The following is a 19,048-nucleotide window of genomic DNA, read 5'->3' as shown; positions in this document are numbered from 1 at the left end:
GAACCAAACCTGCAATTGTTTCCTCTTCCAACACCAGGCTTAAGACACAGGGTTCTGGGCAGACCAACGAATAGTTATGTCGCTCTCTGGTGGCAGGGCCCGAGTATAGCTTCCATTCTCCATTCCCAGAAATTCCTGGCCAAACAGCCTCTCCCCTTTCAATTAGGAAAATATTTTAGGACAGAGAACCTGCCATATAAGGTGCAATAAATGCCTTATAGCCCTTTACCCAATCCTGGCAGGCTGCCTTGATCCCCGCATCTCATACTGAGCACAGGAGCCAGGTCAGTGCAGTGATCGTGAGCTTGGGCTATGAAACCAGACAGGAGAGAGGCCAGCTCCTCCAGGACTCCTCGCCGGGGCCTTGGGAAAGTCACTAAAGCCCAGCCTTCTCATGCACAATGGGGACAATACAGGACCTAACTCAGAGGGTTTGTGAAGATTAGAGGGGCAGCCCAGGAAAATAACCATGGCTGACTTTCAGTAAGGGCTCCAGGCAAGCTAGCAGTATTAAAGGTCTGGGTTCCTCCCTAAGCAAATAAGACATCCCTATCCTCACACCCCCCCCCCCCATTTAGACACTAACAAATCATGCTTCTCTCTTTGCTTTGGCTTTGGGGGCTCACAGACAAATTAGGGATTCCCCAGAGCACTTCAGTAGGGCTTCATGATTTAAATTGAGTCTTTTCCTTGGTATTGATATTCTACTCTGATTTGTTCTTGATCATTTCTTTATATTTCACTGTTTTAGTTATTTCCTATAATTCTCCTTAAATCTTTTCTGAGATAGGATGTAAACAAATAAGACTTTACTGGGGACTTCATAAGTTATTCTTGCAAATGCTATCATCTTGATTAACACAAATATTCTAATTTAGAAGGTTTGGGGTAGACCCCCAAGAATAATAATTAAAAGTTTCCCAGCTGCTTCTGAAGCAGACAGACCAGCCCCTAGCCATGGAGCAATGTCTGAGAATGTCTGGCCTGAAAACATTAAAAAGGGGATCATTGGCATGGCTTTGAACCAGGTCCACCTATGAACCAGGAGGTCAGGGTTCAATTCCCATCAGGGCATGTGCCTGGGTTGCAGGTTCGATCCCCAGTCGGTGTGTGCAGAAGGCAGCCAAACAATGCCTCTCTCTCATCATTAATGTTTCTCTCTCTCTCTCTCTATCTCCCTCTTCCTTCCTCTCTGAAATCAATAAAAATAAAAAGGAGATCATTAGTTACAACAATGAATGTCAAGTTTCTTTACAAAACGTAACATTCTAAATAAAACAAATCTCAATTTTATTCAACCGATATATTTAAAAAACAATGGGTTTAAGTCCAAATTTGCAAATAAAACCCATTTAAATTCATTAGGGCAGAGGACTTAGGAAAAATCCCAGCAATGAAGCCTATAAAAATCAAGACTCTCCTATTTATTTGGTCTTCGAATTTGGCTTTTCTTAAGGTGGTCACTCAAGTAAATTCCACAGAAAGAAGATATTCCCAAGTTCCTTGACAACCCACTTGTCTTAAACCACAACAGGCAAACCTTTTACCAAAAACCTGGACAAGGTCACAGATTGTCAACCGGAGAGATTCTCGCACCAGCTCAACCTGGTAACTCACCCTGACTCCACTAGGTGGTGCTGATGTCCTGGCCTCGGACCCTTCCCTACATGGGATTGTGAAGACAGAAGCCTTCAGTTAGGCGTTTCTCACGGACACACTGTGTTTGCAGTTCCCTAGCCAGGATGGAAGACCCACAAAATGCCTCCACAATTTTTATTACAAAATAGGGAGAATGGCTCTGAAGGTGGGAGAAGGCCTTACTGCTGGTTCATCAAGGCTAACAATCACTATAAAGGCAAGTGTGGAAACCCAGTGGTGCACACTACAAACAGATGTCACATCAGCCAATAGAGGAGGGGTGGGCAGGCGAGTTTTGCTCTCCCCAAGTTCAAGTCCAAATGGCTTAGCTGCTCCTTTTGCACCTTCCTCCAAAGTGCACTGTCTGGCAAGATCTTCCAGAGTCCAAGTCTGTGCAGTTTAAAAACCCATTTTTATGGACTGCTAAGAGGCCTATGCTGGGTCCTGAGGATGGCAGAGGTGCTGGATGTGAGGGAAATTTCAAATTGTACCTTCCCAAAATTAGATCTAGGTCTGAAGATGCCTCAACCCCTCTCTCCATCCTCCAGGCCATCATTTTCATTCTGTCAGGGCCTTCAATTCTTTTATGAAGGGGTCATGGATTCCCCCTTCCTTGAAAACCCATGGGCCAGAGCAACAGAGATTCCACCAAAAGTGTGAAATCAGTACCCAGGAAACTCATGTTAAAAATCTGTGACTATTAAGAAACATTTACCAAAAGGGTATCTATGCCACAGATGTTGCTTAAAAGACCAATACTGCTACAGAAACAGGTGGGAGGTGAAAAGGGAAGCTGAAGGGAACACACACAGAAAAGGGGAAGAAACAGAAGACAGTCCAAGTAACAATAAATAGACAATAGGTGGGGCAACACAATCAAAGGTGGCAGTAATATGGACCAGGTTTCCAGTCTGGGAAATTCTGAGTGCTAGCTTATGTTTTGCCATAAAGCTACTGAGCATAGGGCTGAGAGGGCCTGTGATCAATGAAAAAAATATGCTAACCAGGTCTTTCTGGTACTTTCAGCAATTAATCAAAACGGACAGACTGCCTTTACAATAAATTCCACGATACACCATTCTTAATCCAGGGTTGGTCAGAAAAGGGAAAAGGGTCTGGTCTCACAAGGACACCAGAGACAGTTTTAGGGTGGTACCTGCCCACACTGGCTGGGAAGAGGGGGGGCTTGGCTGGCAGTTGCTAATATATTTCCAGGGAAGAAAAGAGAGCCAAAGAGTTAGAGATGTTAAAACTAGAGATGAGACTGTAATGGACAAATCACTAACCTTTGCTCACAGATACTTTCTAAGGGGCCAAAGCCCAACAAAGCCTGGGCATGGGTGCCAGGCTGCAATCTTGGAACCTTAAAAGCCAACCATCCAGTAACTAGGGTCTTTAGTCTTAAGACTGCACATGCCCAGAGAATAACAGTGGCCTCAGTTTAGAAAGGAGCAACACCCAACAGCTGTAATATGGAAAACCTTACTCGTCAACAACAGCCCAATGCCCGCTTCCTCTAGGGAGCTGCTTCTGGGGAAGGGTGACAGGTATGAGCTGTAAGTCATCTGCATGTCATTTTGGGGGTGGGGTGGCTAGTTGCATGTGAACCCATTTACTATATGAATGTAGGAAAAGAAGACCTCTTTCCCCTCCTTCTCTCCGCTTCTGCTCATCCTGTCCATTAGGAGCTGGAAAAGCTGGATGATGACAAAAGTGTGGACAGTCCTGTCCGAAAGGGTCACCGTGAAAGCCTTCCAGGGGTGTGCATCATATATGTGGACAAAACCACCAAAGCCATTCTTTTCCTTTCCTTACTTCATCCCCTACCATTACATCACTTCCACCCCCAGTGAGAGTGAGAGTGACAAAGAGAGAACAGGTACTTCGTTCATTTCCTATGCACCGTGAATCTTGGTAGCACTCGCATCTTCTCCAAGATGTCACAGACAGAGCAGGTGTGAAACGCTCACAGGGTTACAGATCACAATTACTTCTGAGTGGTTTTCACAGTTAAGACGGACATACATTTCAAAACATGGCCTCTGGGCCCCCCTTCTCTCTTTCACGCACACACACACAGTCACACACGCTCATGCAGTGGGAACGTTGTCCAGCTGCTGGGCTTAGCTGGCTCATGTCAGGTACTGCACCACGAAGAACATGACCACACAGGTGAGCAGCATCCCACCAATCATAAAGTACTTGTCCTGGAAAGCCCGTTTCTCGATGAGCCGCATCACTGTGTTGGACAAGCCCAGCATGTTGGCAATGTCAAGGATCCTCTTCTGAGTCCCCTGGGGCAGAAAAGATAAAGAGAAACAGGGTGGGTGAACATTATTATGAGGTGGGGCTTTACCAACAATAGTCTCTTAGTCAAGCCTAAAGCATATACAAAGCAGCATCAACCAGAAATAAATCACTCACATATGGTCAAATGACTTTGATCAAGATACCAGAGCAACACAAGGGGGAAAGAAAAGTCTTTTCCACCAATGTGCTGGAACAACTGGTTATATAATAAATATCACATGTATGTATCACACACACACGTCTTGTATAAATTATATATAAGTATCTATGTGTATGCATATATATTTGTGTAAAAAAATGATTCTTGACCTGGGGTGGGAGCGAGCTAGAAGGGGTCAATGGGCGGAAAAAATGGGACATATGTAATACTTTCAATAAAGATTTAATTAAAAAAGAAAAAGATCTTCGATTCATATTATATATAAAACTTAATTTGGATCATAGAATTAAACATAAAAGCTACAACTGTAGTAAAGCTTCTAGAAGAAAACACAGGAGAATATCTTAAAACTGGAAAGAATGCAGATGTCTAACACCAGAGGATGGATCAACTATTTATGATACATTTGACAATGGGATAATGCTTGGCAATAAAAAGGACCTAATTACCAACATGTAACAGTATGAAAGAGCTTGGAAAACACTGAGAAGAAGCCACACACAAAATAGTAACATCAATTACAGGCAAAATTAATTGATGGTGAAATAAATCAGAACCGTGGTTGCCTGTGGAAAGGGGCAGACTGACTTGGAAAGGGCACCAGGGAGCTTTTAGGGGTGATGAAAACAGCCTATGTCTTGATACAGTGTGAACTACAATGATGCATGCATTTGTCAAAATTCAATGACCTATACAAATAAGATCTGTATACCTCCTTGCATGTACATGATACCTCAATAAAAATTTTAAAATTATAATATTTTATATTAAAACAGTCTGCTCCCTAGCTCCCAAATCCTTTCTATCAGGATGTTGCCGAGTACAACACGTGGGCTAGTGCCCAGGTTTACGAGAAGGTTTGAAGTGGGCAAGATGGAATGACAGAAACACAACTGACAGACACCAACACAATGATCTAAAACCCCTTATATAAATACCACCACCCACCACCAATAACAAAAGGGTGTTTTATTCCTAAACCAAGAGCCCAAACCACCCAGCCTGCTCTTCCTCCCTGCTTTCTAATTTTCATTTTTAATCACATTCAAATTCTTATGAAACAAGAAATAAAGATGAATGCGGGGGAGACCCCAAGTTACTTCTACACACATCACCAACTGCATCTGTATGGATGGCATCTAACCTAATGCCCCACACCCATTTTTTAAATGAACAACACAGTAATAAGCAAATGAGAAGAAGCAAGAGAAGCGAGAATGACACAAGGCACTACCGACAGGAATTCAGACCTACGTACTGCCCAGACAATGATCTCAAAGCCTCACTGAGAGAGATCTCACAAGTCAAACTTGATTATTGCCAGAGGAGAGCAGAGACATGCTTTCCATACGGTGATGGTGAATACTAGACTCTCACTAAGATTCTTCTCAGCTCTGAAAGTGCGTATTATTTCCTCACCATATGAAGTTCAAGCATCAAGCTTCTAAAATCACCTAAAAATTACCATAACTTTCCCCCAAAATAAACATTTTCAACTAGGAATAGCCTCAAATCATGGCACAGCTCCTTTATGTTCTCTCCCATGTTAATTTCAAATGGTTAAAGCCAAAAACTTCCCTTACAGAGGTGGGGTGGGAGGCAAGTGGAGGGAAGAAGGCAGGTAGTGGTGTGTGTAGAGGACATGGGATTAGCAACTTCATTCCAGCCTCTGACCACCTCACAGGTTTCCTAGCACTTCACTTCCGGGGACCGTGCAGGGGCAGGAGTTGCTTGCACTACTCAGTGATACCAGACTGCAGTAGGAAGCCAACATTAGCCTTAACAATAAGCTCTAACTCCCACTGCTCGACGTTAGTGTGACATGGTGAGCCCCGTCCTAAAAGGGTTTTACTGCTTTTCTGAGATATGGGAAGGAGGCCAGCCGTTTTCTACAGAAAGGGCGGATTAATCAACGTGTATCAGTTTAGATTACTGCAGGTGGCTGTTCTGAAAGGAGGGCACCGTGAAGCTGTCAGAGAACACACTTCAGGCCGTCAGCAGGAGGTTACATGTCACTCGTGGCTTGCCTGACCTTCCCCCTGGTAAAGGTGGCAGAAATGTACTGAAGGCCCATGGAGCTGACTGCCTCAACATGGTCCAAGAAAAACTAAGATAAAGCTCATGCTTCCGAGTGACTGTTTCTCACAGCTCAGTGGCTGGGAGTGCTTCGTTCACAGGGAACCACACCCTGATAATAAGGCACAGTCCACACCCCATTATCCATCAGAGTTGATACAGGAAAAGGGCTGAGGCTGAAACATCATGACTGGCATCAGAGTCTGTGTAATGTTTCTGTAAACTACTCCCAGGGGGTTGGAGTCTCAGCCAATGGCGCAGGGCTTCCAGAAATACCTGGGGCTAAAGAGTGAGTGAGGAGTTACTGGGGATCACCAGCATGTGCTCTAGAAGCTATCTCCTGCTAAACAAACAGGGCAGCCCTGAGACCCCACCCCTGGGGGTTCAGTTACGAAAGCACAAAAAGGTCTCAGTTATAAAGCACACAGCGGAGGCCCTTAAGAGAAAACACCTAACTGTGAGGTACCAAAGTACAGCCACGTCTTCTTTCTTATGAGAATGGATTAAATAACAGAATTTCTTAGTCTATTATTGGTTTCTCTCAGAGCAGCAGTCACCTTCAGTAAGTGGGACAGACTTGGGATACCAAAAGATACCACATTATGATTCGTTGCAAGCACAAGAAATACCTACTGGCAAAGGCAATTAGGCTACTTTTGGACTCATAATAATTTGACACCAAAGGAAGGATCCCAAACTAAAGGGCTCCGTCTCACCATCACAGCATCACAATTTGGGAATACGTAACCAAAATGCAAAGCAGGTACCAAGCTGTTGGATTAGGCCAAAACAAGAGGCCTTCTCCCTGTCCCCCAGAAGGGCCCCCACCTTCAAGGTCATTCTCTGGGCCCTCAGTCCCTCCAGAATACTGTGCCCGCCTCCAATGAGGTCATCCATGCCGTGGTGAATTTTCTGGAGGGAGGAGTTAAACTGCAGTGATTCATCCATTGGTATGGTGGTGTCAGAGTCCTGTGAAAGAAACGCAGGCACTTGATTAACTTTGCTTGCGGGTCAGGCCCTGCGGTCCCACCGCGTCTGACAGCTCTGCCTGTTGGCCAAGGCCAAGCCAGAAGAACAGCCAGAGGGAATGGTGCAAGAATCAGAGGAACCTAATAGAGAGGGGGAAAAAAGGAAAGCAAAGCGAAGATCTGGAGTGGCCTCTGTCACTTTCCTCAGACTTGCATTACACAAGTCTTGTTAATTCCTGCCTCTTATCATTACCCCCACTTGGGAAAAGCGAATCCTTCAAGACCTCATGGGCTTCTCTCAAAGTCTTTCTCTGACTGCTCACTAACCTAGCTTGTTCCAAATGTTCCTTTACTTGTTTTCCCCTTAATACCACATTAAATGTTTGCTTTTGTTCTTTAGCTATTTTATCCATAGCTTATCCCTCCACTTAGACTGACACTGACTAAGGACAGAAGAGACAGTGCTTTCCTACTGACGCCCAAATAATGTTCAGATGGGACTGGTCTCCTGAGCAGGCAAGAAAAATCTGCACAAAAAGGAAGGGAAACAAAAACTAATACTGACCAAGTACTGTCCACTTTGCATGCTCATTACCCTACGCTCACTTAATCCTCATCCTAACCTTATGAAGTAGTTAACATATTACCCCATTTAGAGATGAGGAAACCGAAGCCCAGACAGTTGGGAATACCTTGTTCAAGTTCTCACAGAGCTGGTAAGAAGTCCAGGAAGGCATGAATCCCAGTACTGAGTGCAGAGTCTGCTCTCTTAGCCATCCTGTCTGGAGAAACATCAGGACCAATCCTAGGCTCTAAACTGACACTGAAAGTGCACTGTACACAGAAGCAATTCATGACCAGCCATAATACTGTTCTCTTTCCTGCCTCCTGATGACCACAAACTCTTCTGTCAACCAGAGCCATTCTTACCACATGTTCTGAGCCACCCCATGACATGTTCACTGATTTTTAGAGAAAGGGAGAGGGAGAGGAAGGCGGAGAGAAAGAAAGACAGAAAGAGGAAGAAAGAGAGAGAAACATCGATCCATCTCCTGCATGCACCCTGCCAAGGCCAGGGATCAAACCTGCAACCTAGGTATGTGTCCTGACCAGGAATCGAACTCTCGACCTTTTGGTGTTCAGGACGACATTCCAACTAACTGAGCCACACCAGCCAGGGCCATTTTTACCACTTTTAATCCTTACAAAGAGATCAAACCACCTTTTCTTTGATGTTCAAGTTCAAAATTAATTAATGCACACATGTTCAATCTCCCTTGATAACAGGAGTTTCTCACACCCTCTATTCTCAGCACCTTAAATAGTGTTCTACATATAGCTAATGCTCAGTGGGTCAGAAGACTGCAGAGTTTGAATCAATTAAAGACTTCATTTATTTGGCAAGCATTTATTGAATGCCTTTTACATACAAATCTTTCTTACTTTCCCACCTGAAATGGTAAGAGCTGATGAGCCACTATCTCTCAGAAAAATGTATGATAGTTCCAGATCACAGAATAAATAGGAAGAAGTTCATTCAGTAAGTCCCCAGCCTAAAAAATGCCTAAGTAACAATCAAAAGCCCACATAACATCTTCCAGAGTGTCATAGAGTTCATTACATTATTGGAAATTGGCCATGCTTACCACTATTCCACCAACACGTCTCCATCACACTTTTGAATTGTTAGTCATTGTTACTTGACTGCTTACTCTAGAGACACAGAAACTACAGAGGTACATTCTGAAACACTTGGGGGAAATTTACTACAAGGGTGGACACAGCAAAGAGAGTTAAACATCTGCAAATTGAGAAGTGATTTCTTCTGATGTCAGGCTTAGAAAGCTAAGACCTCTTTAGAAAACAAACATCTCCATAAAAACACACACACACAAACAAAACAAAACAACAAAACAAAAAACCACCCCAAGACCCACCTCATTTGGCAGAATATAATATGCAGAACACGAAAAAGGTCAGTATGTCCTACATCATGTGCAGAAAATGATCCTATTGAAACCAAAGGGCAGGGACAATGGTGTTCTACAAAATCAAACAAGAAAACCAATAGGCCACTTTCAAATAGGCTCAAAACAAGTAATCCATCTAAAATAAAAAAAAGTCTGTTAACAAATTCCTCCAAAATTGCGCTCAGCCTAGGGACAAAAACATTGTAATACATCTGACACTAGAACCACACACATACTCAGCACAAAGGCAACTGCCCCAAGGCAGCTTTGAAATGCTGCCCTCACTAAAAATGGCCTAAGTTCTAATCATCTGTCTCTATCTGATCAGAAAAAACGTTTCTACCATGTCAACCACGACCTCTCTGCATCGCCCAGTCAAACCAGGCAATTTTCACCCCCGCTCATTCCCTCAAGTTAACTGCTTCCTCTTCAGGTTTCCGTATTAGAAAAAAAGATTCCCTGTCTAGTTATAGTCTCTGTGGCAATGCACAAGGTCCACTGTCATTTCCAGTTGGTCTCCTCATCAGTCTGCTTCAGACACTACCTAAAAGGATGACGCTCAGACCCTGAGCTCCAGCTTCAATGAGCTGTTGAGTACCTGCAGACTCCCACCCTGGTGCCTGGCTTACGTTGGGGGTGAAGGTGCGAGACAGAAGCTCCTCTCGCTGTCTCTCTTGCTGCTCCCTTGTGTATCGCCGATGCTGGAAGTTTCGGAGAGCAGTCTGCAGGTGCTGGACATCATACTTTAACTGGTCAACACGACTGGAATTGAGAGAGAGAGAGATGTTACATCCCAGGAACCCAGAGTGGCACAATTTGAAGTCACCAGGCTTTGTATTCAGGAAAGAAGACTTTCCTTACTTCTTCCTATGCCACTCCATGCCACCCTCCCACCCCAAATAATCTGATTTTGATCAATGATGTTGAAAATAAAGAAGTAGCTTGTGGTTAAAGTAGGGTTGTAGCACACGAGATTCCAGCAGCTTTACTTAAATACCTGCTGGTCTCTGATTCTGGATGCATGACAGAGAACAGGTGACAGGAAACAGGCTCAATGACCTCTTCCTGACCTTCTATGGATTATATCACTCTCCTGGAAGAAGCCCAAGGGCATCTTTGGCATAAAGCATCAGCAAAGTTTCATAAAACTTTTGGGAGCAGGGGCTGGGGTAGAGGTGGTGAGGGTGGTTTCATTTTAATTTCATGGGGGACTATCAAACATTAGATCGGTATTTCATTATAATTAGACTGATTGAAGTGATTAGGAGCAAGATTCATTTCAACCCAAGAATGTAGTGGGAGCCAAAGGGTAAACTCACTTAGGCTTCAAGTGGCCATGGGTTTGGACAGAAAAACAGTACTGGAGACAAATTTTCAAAATGACACAAATGAGGTAAGGAGACACAAAACTTCTGAGCCACTAAATCACAGAATTTTTATTTTGAGAGAATAAAATTGCACCCTTTACAGGGACTTTATCTTCGCACAGTCTCAGTTTTTCAATGTGTAAATGAGTTTTCAGAGCATTCAATAGCCCCCCTGCAGAGAAAGACCTGTCTTAAGGACTTGGGTTGTTAGAGCACTCACAGTTTGGCATTCTGTCTTTTATTAGGGGGCTCCTTGCTGGACAAAATCTCCAGGCGTTCTAGCTGGCTGAATATCTGGTCTATGCTTGCTTGGATTTCGTTTTCTACTACTGCACAAAAGAGAAAAAAGAATAATTGCTGGAAAAGAGATAGTGAACTTAAATTAGAATGGTAAATCAAACATATCTTTTTCCATACCCAATAGACTCAAAATATGTATTTCAAAAGGAGAAAAATGCATATGCTATTGAATAATAGAAAAAGTTCAAGTTATACTAAGTGACTCTGTAAATGCTGTTTCAAATATGTATATATAGCTGTTAATGATATAACAATGCCAATTTTTAAGAGGGTAAATCTGTAGAAATAAATTTCCTGCTGTTAGAAAATAAAATGAACATTTAAATGTTATCCAAAAAGTTTTTAAGCAAGAGTCAATATTTTCTGATACAGCATGAGGTCTCTTTTCCTTTGAGATTATTCTCAGATATAGATTATAAATATCTAGTAAAAAGACTGCCCATTAAATTCCCTATAGTAATAAGGTTAAAACACACACACACACACACACACACACACACACAAAGGGGAAGATTAGTAATCGAAACAGAGGAGAGTTCCCTTAAGGCTTTCCATAAGAATGGGTGGGCTGAAGCTGGAATCCCCAAAATAGACCAAGTATCAGTAGGAAAGGCCCAGGAAAGAATCCATAGCAGTAAAGATATGATAAACACAGTCATTTTCCTTATCCCTTGTGATAAACCGTCAAAATGACCTCTTTTCCATTTCTAATCATGTAACAATGAGATTATTGGGAAGGCAAACAAAGTCAATGGACAGAAACTAAACTGTGCACAAAAGCAGATTGCTTCTTGCCCCATAAATAAGTGACAGCAATGTCACCTTTGTAGGTTAGCTAACAAATACAGATTAGAACAAAGTGGGGCACAGAACCAAGAGAAGAGATGCTCTGAAGCTGTGGAAAGGAGACGGAGAAACGGGCATGGTGACAGCCAAGCAGCGAGGTGAGAAGGCAGCTTCTGCAGTGTGTGGGTAGCCAGCAGTGTCTGCATGACCGACTCAGAAAAAGGACCTTTTCTTATGATAGAAAAGACACTAAAAACTACAAAGCAGCCCTCTACTCAAAAGAAATCATGGTGTGAGAACTAAATGAATTAATATTGCTATTCATTTCTGAATAGGTCTTCTAAAAAGCCACAGTTCTCACTCAGAAGAAATCACCAATTCCAGTTAAACATGTCCAACTTTTTATGGAGCACATTCCTCTAAGCTAAGGACTAGGTAATAAGATTAAGACAGATGGAGGAAAGAACTTCCACTCCCACAGGGCCATGTCAGGTTGAGTGGAGGGGTAATGGGGGATGCGACTTGGGGGATTCCAAAGGGCACAATCAGGGAAATCAGTGACTGTGCCATAGGGTTTTCTGCACCTTAACAACAGAACTCATTCCACGCTGAATCATTAAGCCCCTGAGGCAGAAAGGCAGTCAGGAAACCCAGCCCATTAGCACCGTGTCATCAGAGAAAGGACTCTGGTCTCCATAGCTAATTACTCACAGTGCACAGACTGCTTGTCTGCTGTCTCCAGGCGTCCCATGTGAGACTGGATCTGGTGGACCTGCCTATCAAAGGAAAAGGGAGGAAATGGGTGAGACAGGAGTAATCAACAGCACTTCAGTCAGGAAAGTCAATTTTTCTGATGCCAACATGTAACTGATTTAAATTGACAGCATCACTGAACTGTAAAATTTTTATGTGGCACTTGAGGCCACATGTTTTGGCATGGTTTATAATATCTTAACATTAGTATTAATAATAATAATACTGACAGGCAGCGTTTATTGAGTGCTTCCCCCATCTAAGACATTCTGCAAAGTCAATACCCTATGAGGAAAGTATTATTATTCTTATTTTATAAACAAGACAACTGAAGTCCAGAAAGGTTATGTAACTTGTTCAAGGTCACATAGCAAGTGATAAACCTCGATCTGGACCCAGCCAATCCCACTCTCTGTTGTTTGACCCAATGTGCTGAGCATTGGTCTGTACTGGGCAGAGTCAAAGGGTGAGGGAGAGATAATCCTTGTTCTTGAGAAACAATTTAATTAGGAATGACAGGCTAGATAGAAAGAAAAGTCCCAAGAAGATTTAAGAGAAAACTAACACATGTAAGTGTAAACAAATAGAAAGCTGAGGAGCTAAGCACAGTGGTACCATGCAAAGGCAAGTGAATGGATGAAAGGGCTGGGGCTGAGACAGAGGAAGCTGGAGTTTTGTGGGTGAAGGGAGTTCTGAACATCATTTTGAAGGGAGATGTGATTTGGTGAAGGAAGATATAAAGGAAATGATATGCAAGAAGGCATGCAAACCATGTCAGGGGATTAACAGGAGGCCACCCTGTCTGGAAGAGTCAGGGTCAGAGGGGAAGGGTGGATGAGGCGATTAGTTGGACCATCAGAGGAAGGCCCTCAATGAAAGGGATCTCCTACTTGGTAAACATCTTTCCCAGGCAATATGAGGCCACTGCCATCTCATTTGGAAATGCAACACTATACCCTGGACTTTTGGCACGGTCCCAGACATCAGGCTCCAGAGCACCCTCGGAAGGCTCCCTAAAGCTTGGCCAAGGTCACGCTCAGAACCTTTCCTAGTGGTCCCTGGGATTAGTCCTTGGAATTGCTTATGCTACCCCCAACAACCGCCTCCTGGTGCTTATAGTCTCTCCGTGTTAGAGCCATGTGAAAGGGACCAGCTGAGCTCTTATATCATCCCCAACTCGAGGGAAAGGTCACCAACCATCTTCCACCATGAGTACCACAAACTGTGACCGCAAATGTACTAATGTGAGCCAGGAGCCCAAATTTGGTTTCTCTAGTCTTTTTCTGGGCTTTCCTGTGGCCTCTAAGCATGACCCATGGCACCAGAAGCAAGGACAGCCTTTTAATGACTCCCAGAGTGATCCTGGGCAAGACTCATGCCCCCTAGAAATCACTACTAGAATCTGAGAGACCAGACTGCTACTTCAGTAGGTAAGTCCAGAATGGGGCACATGGAGACATGGAGGCAAAGGTAGAACGCAGCTTGAGGTAATGAACATCTGGATCAGGGCAACTGTGGTAACAGTTATAGAGGACTGGATGGTAATGCCAATCAAAGGGAGAATTAGAACTTTACTGAAGTCCTGGATGTAGGCAGTGAGGTAAATTTTCAATTAACAGAGTAAATCTGAAAATTGGTGGCATTACTGACAGGAACAGAAATAAAATGAAAAAACGGAGAGGGGTGAAAAATAGCCAAGACACTCTGAATAGGTATGAAAGGAATGACCTATCCTACCTGCTATTAAGACTTATTACAAAGACATAATAATGAAAACAATATGGTAACATGCAAGGAGAGACAGACAAAGATAGACAAACCCCAACCCTGACTCAAGACAAAAGAATAAAAGCCAAAACAGTCCTACATATTTGGGGACTGGTGATATACCAGTTGATCGGTGGGAAAACCATGAACTAGAATTTTTTTTTTACAACGAAGGCACCATAAAATATAAAAAGACAGGCAAAGACTGGAAGATATCTTCAGCAGATTAACAAAGAACTAATGTCGGGAATATATAACAAACAGCTACAAATCAATAGGAAAAAAAAATAGGAAAAGTCAAAGCAATTTTTAAAAAATGAGCAAAGGGCAACTGACAAAAAAAGAAAACCCTAATGCTCAGTAAACATATGAAGAGATACTCAACTTTATTAGTAATCAGGAAAGTGCAAATTAAAAATAAGGAGATATGCCTGGCCAGGCTCAGCAGTTGAATGTTGACCCATGAACCAGGAGGTCACGGTTTGATTCCCAGTTGGATGACCAGGCATGCAGGAGGAAGCCAATCAATGATTCTCTCATCACTGATGTTTCTATCACTCTCTCCCTCTCCCTTCCTCTCTTAAATCAATAAAAATATTTTAAAAAAATAAAAATAAGGAGATGTCACATTTCTCCTATTGGATTGGCAAATATTTTAAAGTCTGATAACACACATTGATATAAGGATGTGTGGAAACTAGAACTCTCATACAAGGCCGGTAGGATTATAAACTGGTAGAAACCCTTTTAGTAGGTTTTTGATAAAAACTGGTAGAGTGAGCCCTAACCGATTTGGCTCAGTGGATAGAGCATCAGCCTGCGGAGGGAAGGGTCCCAGGTTTGATTCTGTTCAAGAGCATGTACCTTGGTTGAGGGCACATCCCCAGTAGGGGGCGTGCAGGAGGCAGCTAATCGATGTTTCTCTCTCGTCGATGTTTCTAACTCTATTCCTCTCCCTTCTTCTCTGTAAAAAACCAATAAAATATAGTTTAAAAATAAATAGACATATTTCTAAAAAAACAACAAAAACTACACACACACACACACAAATAAACAAACAAAAAACTGGTAGAGTGAAATATGTGTATATCCAATGAGCCAGCATTCCACTTCTAGGACTAGGTCCTTGAAAGGAAGAGAATGGGTGTGGGATTCAGTTCTACTTCTGTCTTTAAATACCTGAAGCATATGTATTAAATATGAGGCCTAACACATGTTATATTATTCTCTATTTTTATGTTTGAAATATTTCATACATAAAATAACTAATTTTTTTTTCAGATGTTGAATCAATGATTTAACAAGGATCATTTATTTACTCACTCAGCCATTTGTTCATTCACTCATTCAACAAAGAAGTGGGATAGACAATCACAATGGTCCATGGGGGAAAAAAAAACCACAGGTGTGCCTATAGTGGGAAAGGAGTAATATGCTGAGGATACCACAGTAAGTTTATGTTTATTTCAAGAGATATTTGATAGCCTCTCAAGATATTTTGTAGTAAATTTGGTTTGATTGATAACACAGGTTGAGGGATTGATTTCTAGTGTTCCACCATAGCACTGCCTTTGGTTCTGTGTCGTTCAATATTAAAAAAAAAAAAAATCAACTTATGTTTATAAAATCTGCACATGATTTATGATAGAATGAGGGGTTAAGATGTGACAAAACAAACATTAACATTTTCCATTTAGGCTAAAATGGGGATTAAAAAGTATCCTGTCTTCAGATGTAAAAAAAAAAAAAAGTCAAATGCACACTATAAAATGCCATTCAATTCTGGGAGCCAACATGTCAAAGAAACCCTATCAATTAAAGGTTTACCCCAATGGGAGATGAACAGGATGATTGAGGGAGTGTTTAGGAATCAAGCCATGAAGACAAACTGTCAAGAGTCTTCCTGACCGGAGTGAAGTGAAATGGAAGATCTTGCCAGTCGCTTTCAATTCTTAAATTCTATGAGGACAGCAGGAGAGATGAGGCCAATACCCACAAAACCCTCTTCAGCTGGCTTTTACTATTTCCTAAGCTAAAAAGGATCAACTTTAATAAGTTGCAGGGAAACATTACTGACTTTTCCCATCCAATCTCTTCTTGCTTCGAATGAACTAAAAAAAATATGGCCAATAAAGTGATTCCAATCTCTACATTTCATGCCTGAGAGGAAATATATGCAAAACAACAAAGCAAGTATGCATGGCAGGGTGGGAACTACTATGTGCCAAGTGGAAAATCTGTTTTAAACTGAACTGGGAATTCAGACAACACACTTGAAGCCAGCAAAAAACAGATACACTAATAAGACCTGGGAGTGTGGACATTAGAAATCAGAAGTCCTAGATGTGTCTAGCATGGGGTCCGTGGTGGGCTTGGGTGATAACTAAGCAGAGACCTAGGAGCAAGTAGGCAAGGGTCACTGTTGCTAGTCTTTTTTAAAGGGTCAGTAGAAAATCTGGGAAGCACTTTAAAACATAATTGCTTTTTAAAAGTCCATCCATGTTGCCTCTGACTGCCATATGGAAAGATCTGGGTTGAAGTTCCAGTTCCACTATATACTAGCTAAGGTACACTGAACAAGTAATTTAACCCCCTGATGCCTCAGCTTCCTCAACTGTTAAAATAGAGATACTAATAATCACAATTATTTAAAGAGTGGTAGATCCAAATGCAATATGAAAATGCTCTGTACCCTATACAGCATCATAAAAGTTTGTTGTTTTAACCTTACTTATCAATAGTAAAACCGTCTGGTCATTTTCACTTCACCCACTTTGCCTCTACTATACAGTATTTAGCCTCTGATCAGAAGGCAAAACTAAAAATGGAAAAACTGGTCTTGACATAAGGTAAAGTTCTTAAGTGCAACTGCTCATAAAAATCATCTGGAGAGCTTGTTAAAAACAAAACAACAACAACAATAAAAACAGAGCTTCTTGTACTCCAGACCAACTGAATCAGAATCTCTAGGACTGCAAGTGGGGCACCTTTACAACACCGGGATCTCAAACACAGAAGCCTGCCTATTGGCTCCTCTTTAAAGTTCATTCTAATGCGTTAAGTATAAAATGTTTATTCCACTTTTCATTTTTTCCCTCCATTCACTGTTCAGGCAGTTCAGGAGTTTGTAAGATACATTAACTTTAAAATGTTTATCTAATTCCAATGTCCTGTACATTGGAATTAGATAAACATTTTAAAGCTATGTATCTTGCAAGAGATAATCACAAACTGGGTTCAAACTTCAAGTAAAATTAATATGTTCCGTTAATGTTGTGTCAATTCAGCTACTGTCATTAATTTCTGCAACTGCGGGAGCTAATTTCTGACACTCCCAGGACTTGGTGTGTTTCCTGTGCTTTAAATCCTCACTCAAGGATATTTTTCCATTGATTTTTAGAGAGAATGGGAGAGGGAAAGACATAGTTATTAAAGTAGAATTGGTAAAGATATACACTTAAAAAAAAAAAAAAACAGGGACTTAGATTTACACCAATGTTCATATTAGCATTATTCATAATAGCCAAAAGGTAGAAACCCAAGTATCCATCTGCAGATGAATGGATAACAAAATCTGGTTGGTGTTCACACACAGGATTATTATTCAACCATAAAAGGAATGATATTCTGATACATGACACAACATAGATGAGCTTTGAAAACATGTTAAATGAAATAAGCCAGACACAAAAGGACATATACTGTATGGTTCCATTATATGAGATATCTAGAATAGGTAAATTCAGAAACAGAAAGTAGAACGGAGGTTACTAGGAGCTTAGGGAGGGGAGATTGGGAAGGTACTGCTTAATGGATACATCAAGTTTCTGTTTGGGCTGATGAAAAAGTTCTGGAAATGAATAGCAGTGATGGTTACACAAATGTGAATGTACTTAATGTCACTGATTTGTACACTTAGAAATGGTGCAGATGGTAAACTTTATGTTCTGTGTATTTTACCACAATAGAAACGAAATAAATCATAAAAGTTCTTTCCAAATAACAGGATAGGTATGATCCCTATTTATCATACTCAACTACATGTCTCAGCAAATTCCAAAAATGCAGGACAATATTAGTAAAGGACTACCAAGGAATTTAAATTATGAGAAGCTACATCAAAACTTGATCTCCTTAATGGTAATCTGTAACTAGGTATGTAATACTGAATGCTACTTGTACAGCAATTTCTTTGTGCCATAAAAACATGGTCTTTAGTATAAACCAAATCAGAAACAAAAAAAGGGAAAAATCATAATGTAGCAATAAGTTTGGGGTCAATCAAGAATGGAGGCTGACATCATTTAGGAGCTGCGAGCTATAATGAGACTTTTTGACATTAGCCCACTGATGGATCCTTCTAAATTGCTTAAGCTGATCCTGTCTGTACTGCTTATTTTACCCTCCATCCTATCCTGCCGCACGTCGGTTCTTTTGTACGTTCCCTGACTCTCCAACTAAACGGCAAACTCCTTTGGGCAGAGCTCTAACAACCCGGAGCACTGAGTTGGCAGGTGCGAGACAAACTATTGCAACTTTCCCTTCACTTAGTCTGCTCAGCAGGTAGTCACAGCCTCGAAGATCCCGGGAGCCATCCGGCACATCTTTTCGGGCCCCAAGCCAGACCCTCCATTCGCCGTAGACCTGGGCATCCCGCCAGGAACTGACCACTTCCGAGCTGCCTCCAGCAGTGCCCCCGGCGGAAAGACTGGGCCTCCACAATGGCCAAAGCCCCAGGCCCCAGCTCAGGACGCCGGTTTCACCGAGCCTGCCTTTGCCCCGCCCGTGCCCCGACGCGACCCTCACTTGTGCGTTTGCTGGTACAGCGGTTCCATGTCGCCGGCCCAGCCGGGTCCGGCTCCGGCTCCGGCTTCCTCTGAACACGACTTCACAGCCCTCCTTCCGGCTTTCGGCTTCCGGTCTCAGGACCCTCTCTCCTCTACCGGCTAGGGC

At 42.2% G+C, this 19,048-nt stretch overlaps 1 protein-coding gene across 2 annotated transcripts; it reads right to left on the bottom strand.

Annotated features, from left to right (window-relative positions):
* Positions 1-740: 740 nt before the first annotated feature.
* GOSR2 (golgi SNAP receptor complex member 2) lies at positions 741-19,025 on the bottom strand. Of its 2 annotated transcripts, XM_080679849.1 has the most exons (6): positions 18,902-19,025; positions 12,287-12,351; positions 10,710-10,818; positions 9,752-9,884; positions 7,013-7,153; positions 741-3,932 (listed from the first exon to the last, which is right to left on the bottom strand). In XM_080679849.1, exons 1-6 carry the CDS (start codon positions 18,928-18,930, stop codon positions 3,771-3,773), a joined length of 639 nt encoding a protein of 212 aa, XP_080535975.1. In that variant the 5' UTR covers positions 18,931-19,025; the 3' UTR covers positions 741-3,770. The 2 variants fall into 2 exon arrangements, with proteins under 2 accessions (XP_080535975.1, XP_080535976.1); XM_080679850.1 differs by lacking the exon at positions 7,013-7,153 and having other exon boundaries at positions 750-3,932; positions 18,902-19,013.
* Positions 19,026-19,048: the final 23 nt, after the last annotated feature.

This window comes from Plecotus auritus (assembly GCF_963455305.1).
Source record: "Plecotus auritus genome assembly, chromosome: 7".
Lineage (NCBI taxonomy): Eukaryota > Metazoa > Chordata > Mammalia > Chiroptera > Vespertilionidae > Plecotus > Plecotus auritus.
Note: the sequence above shows the minus strand (reverse complement) of the source record. Positions and strands in the feature narration are given on the sequence as shown.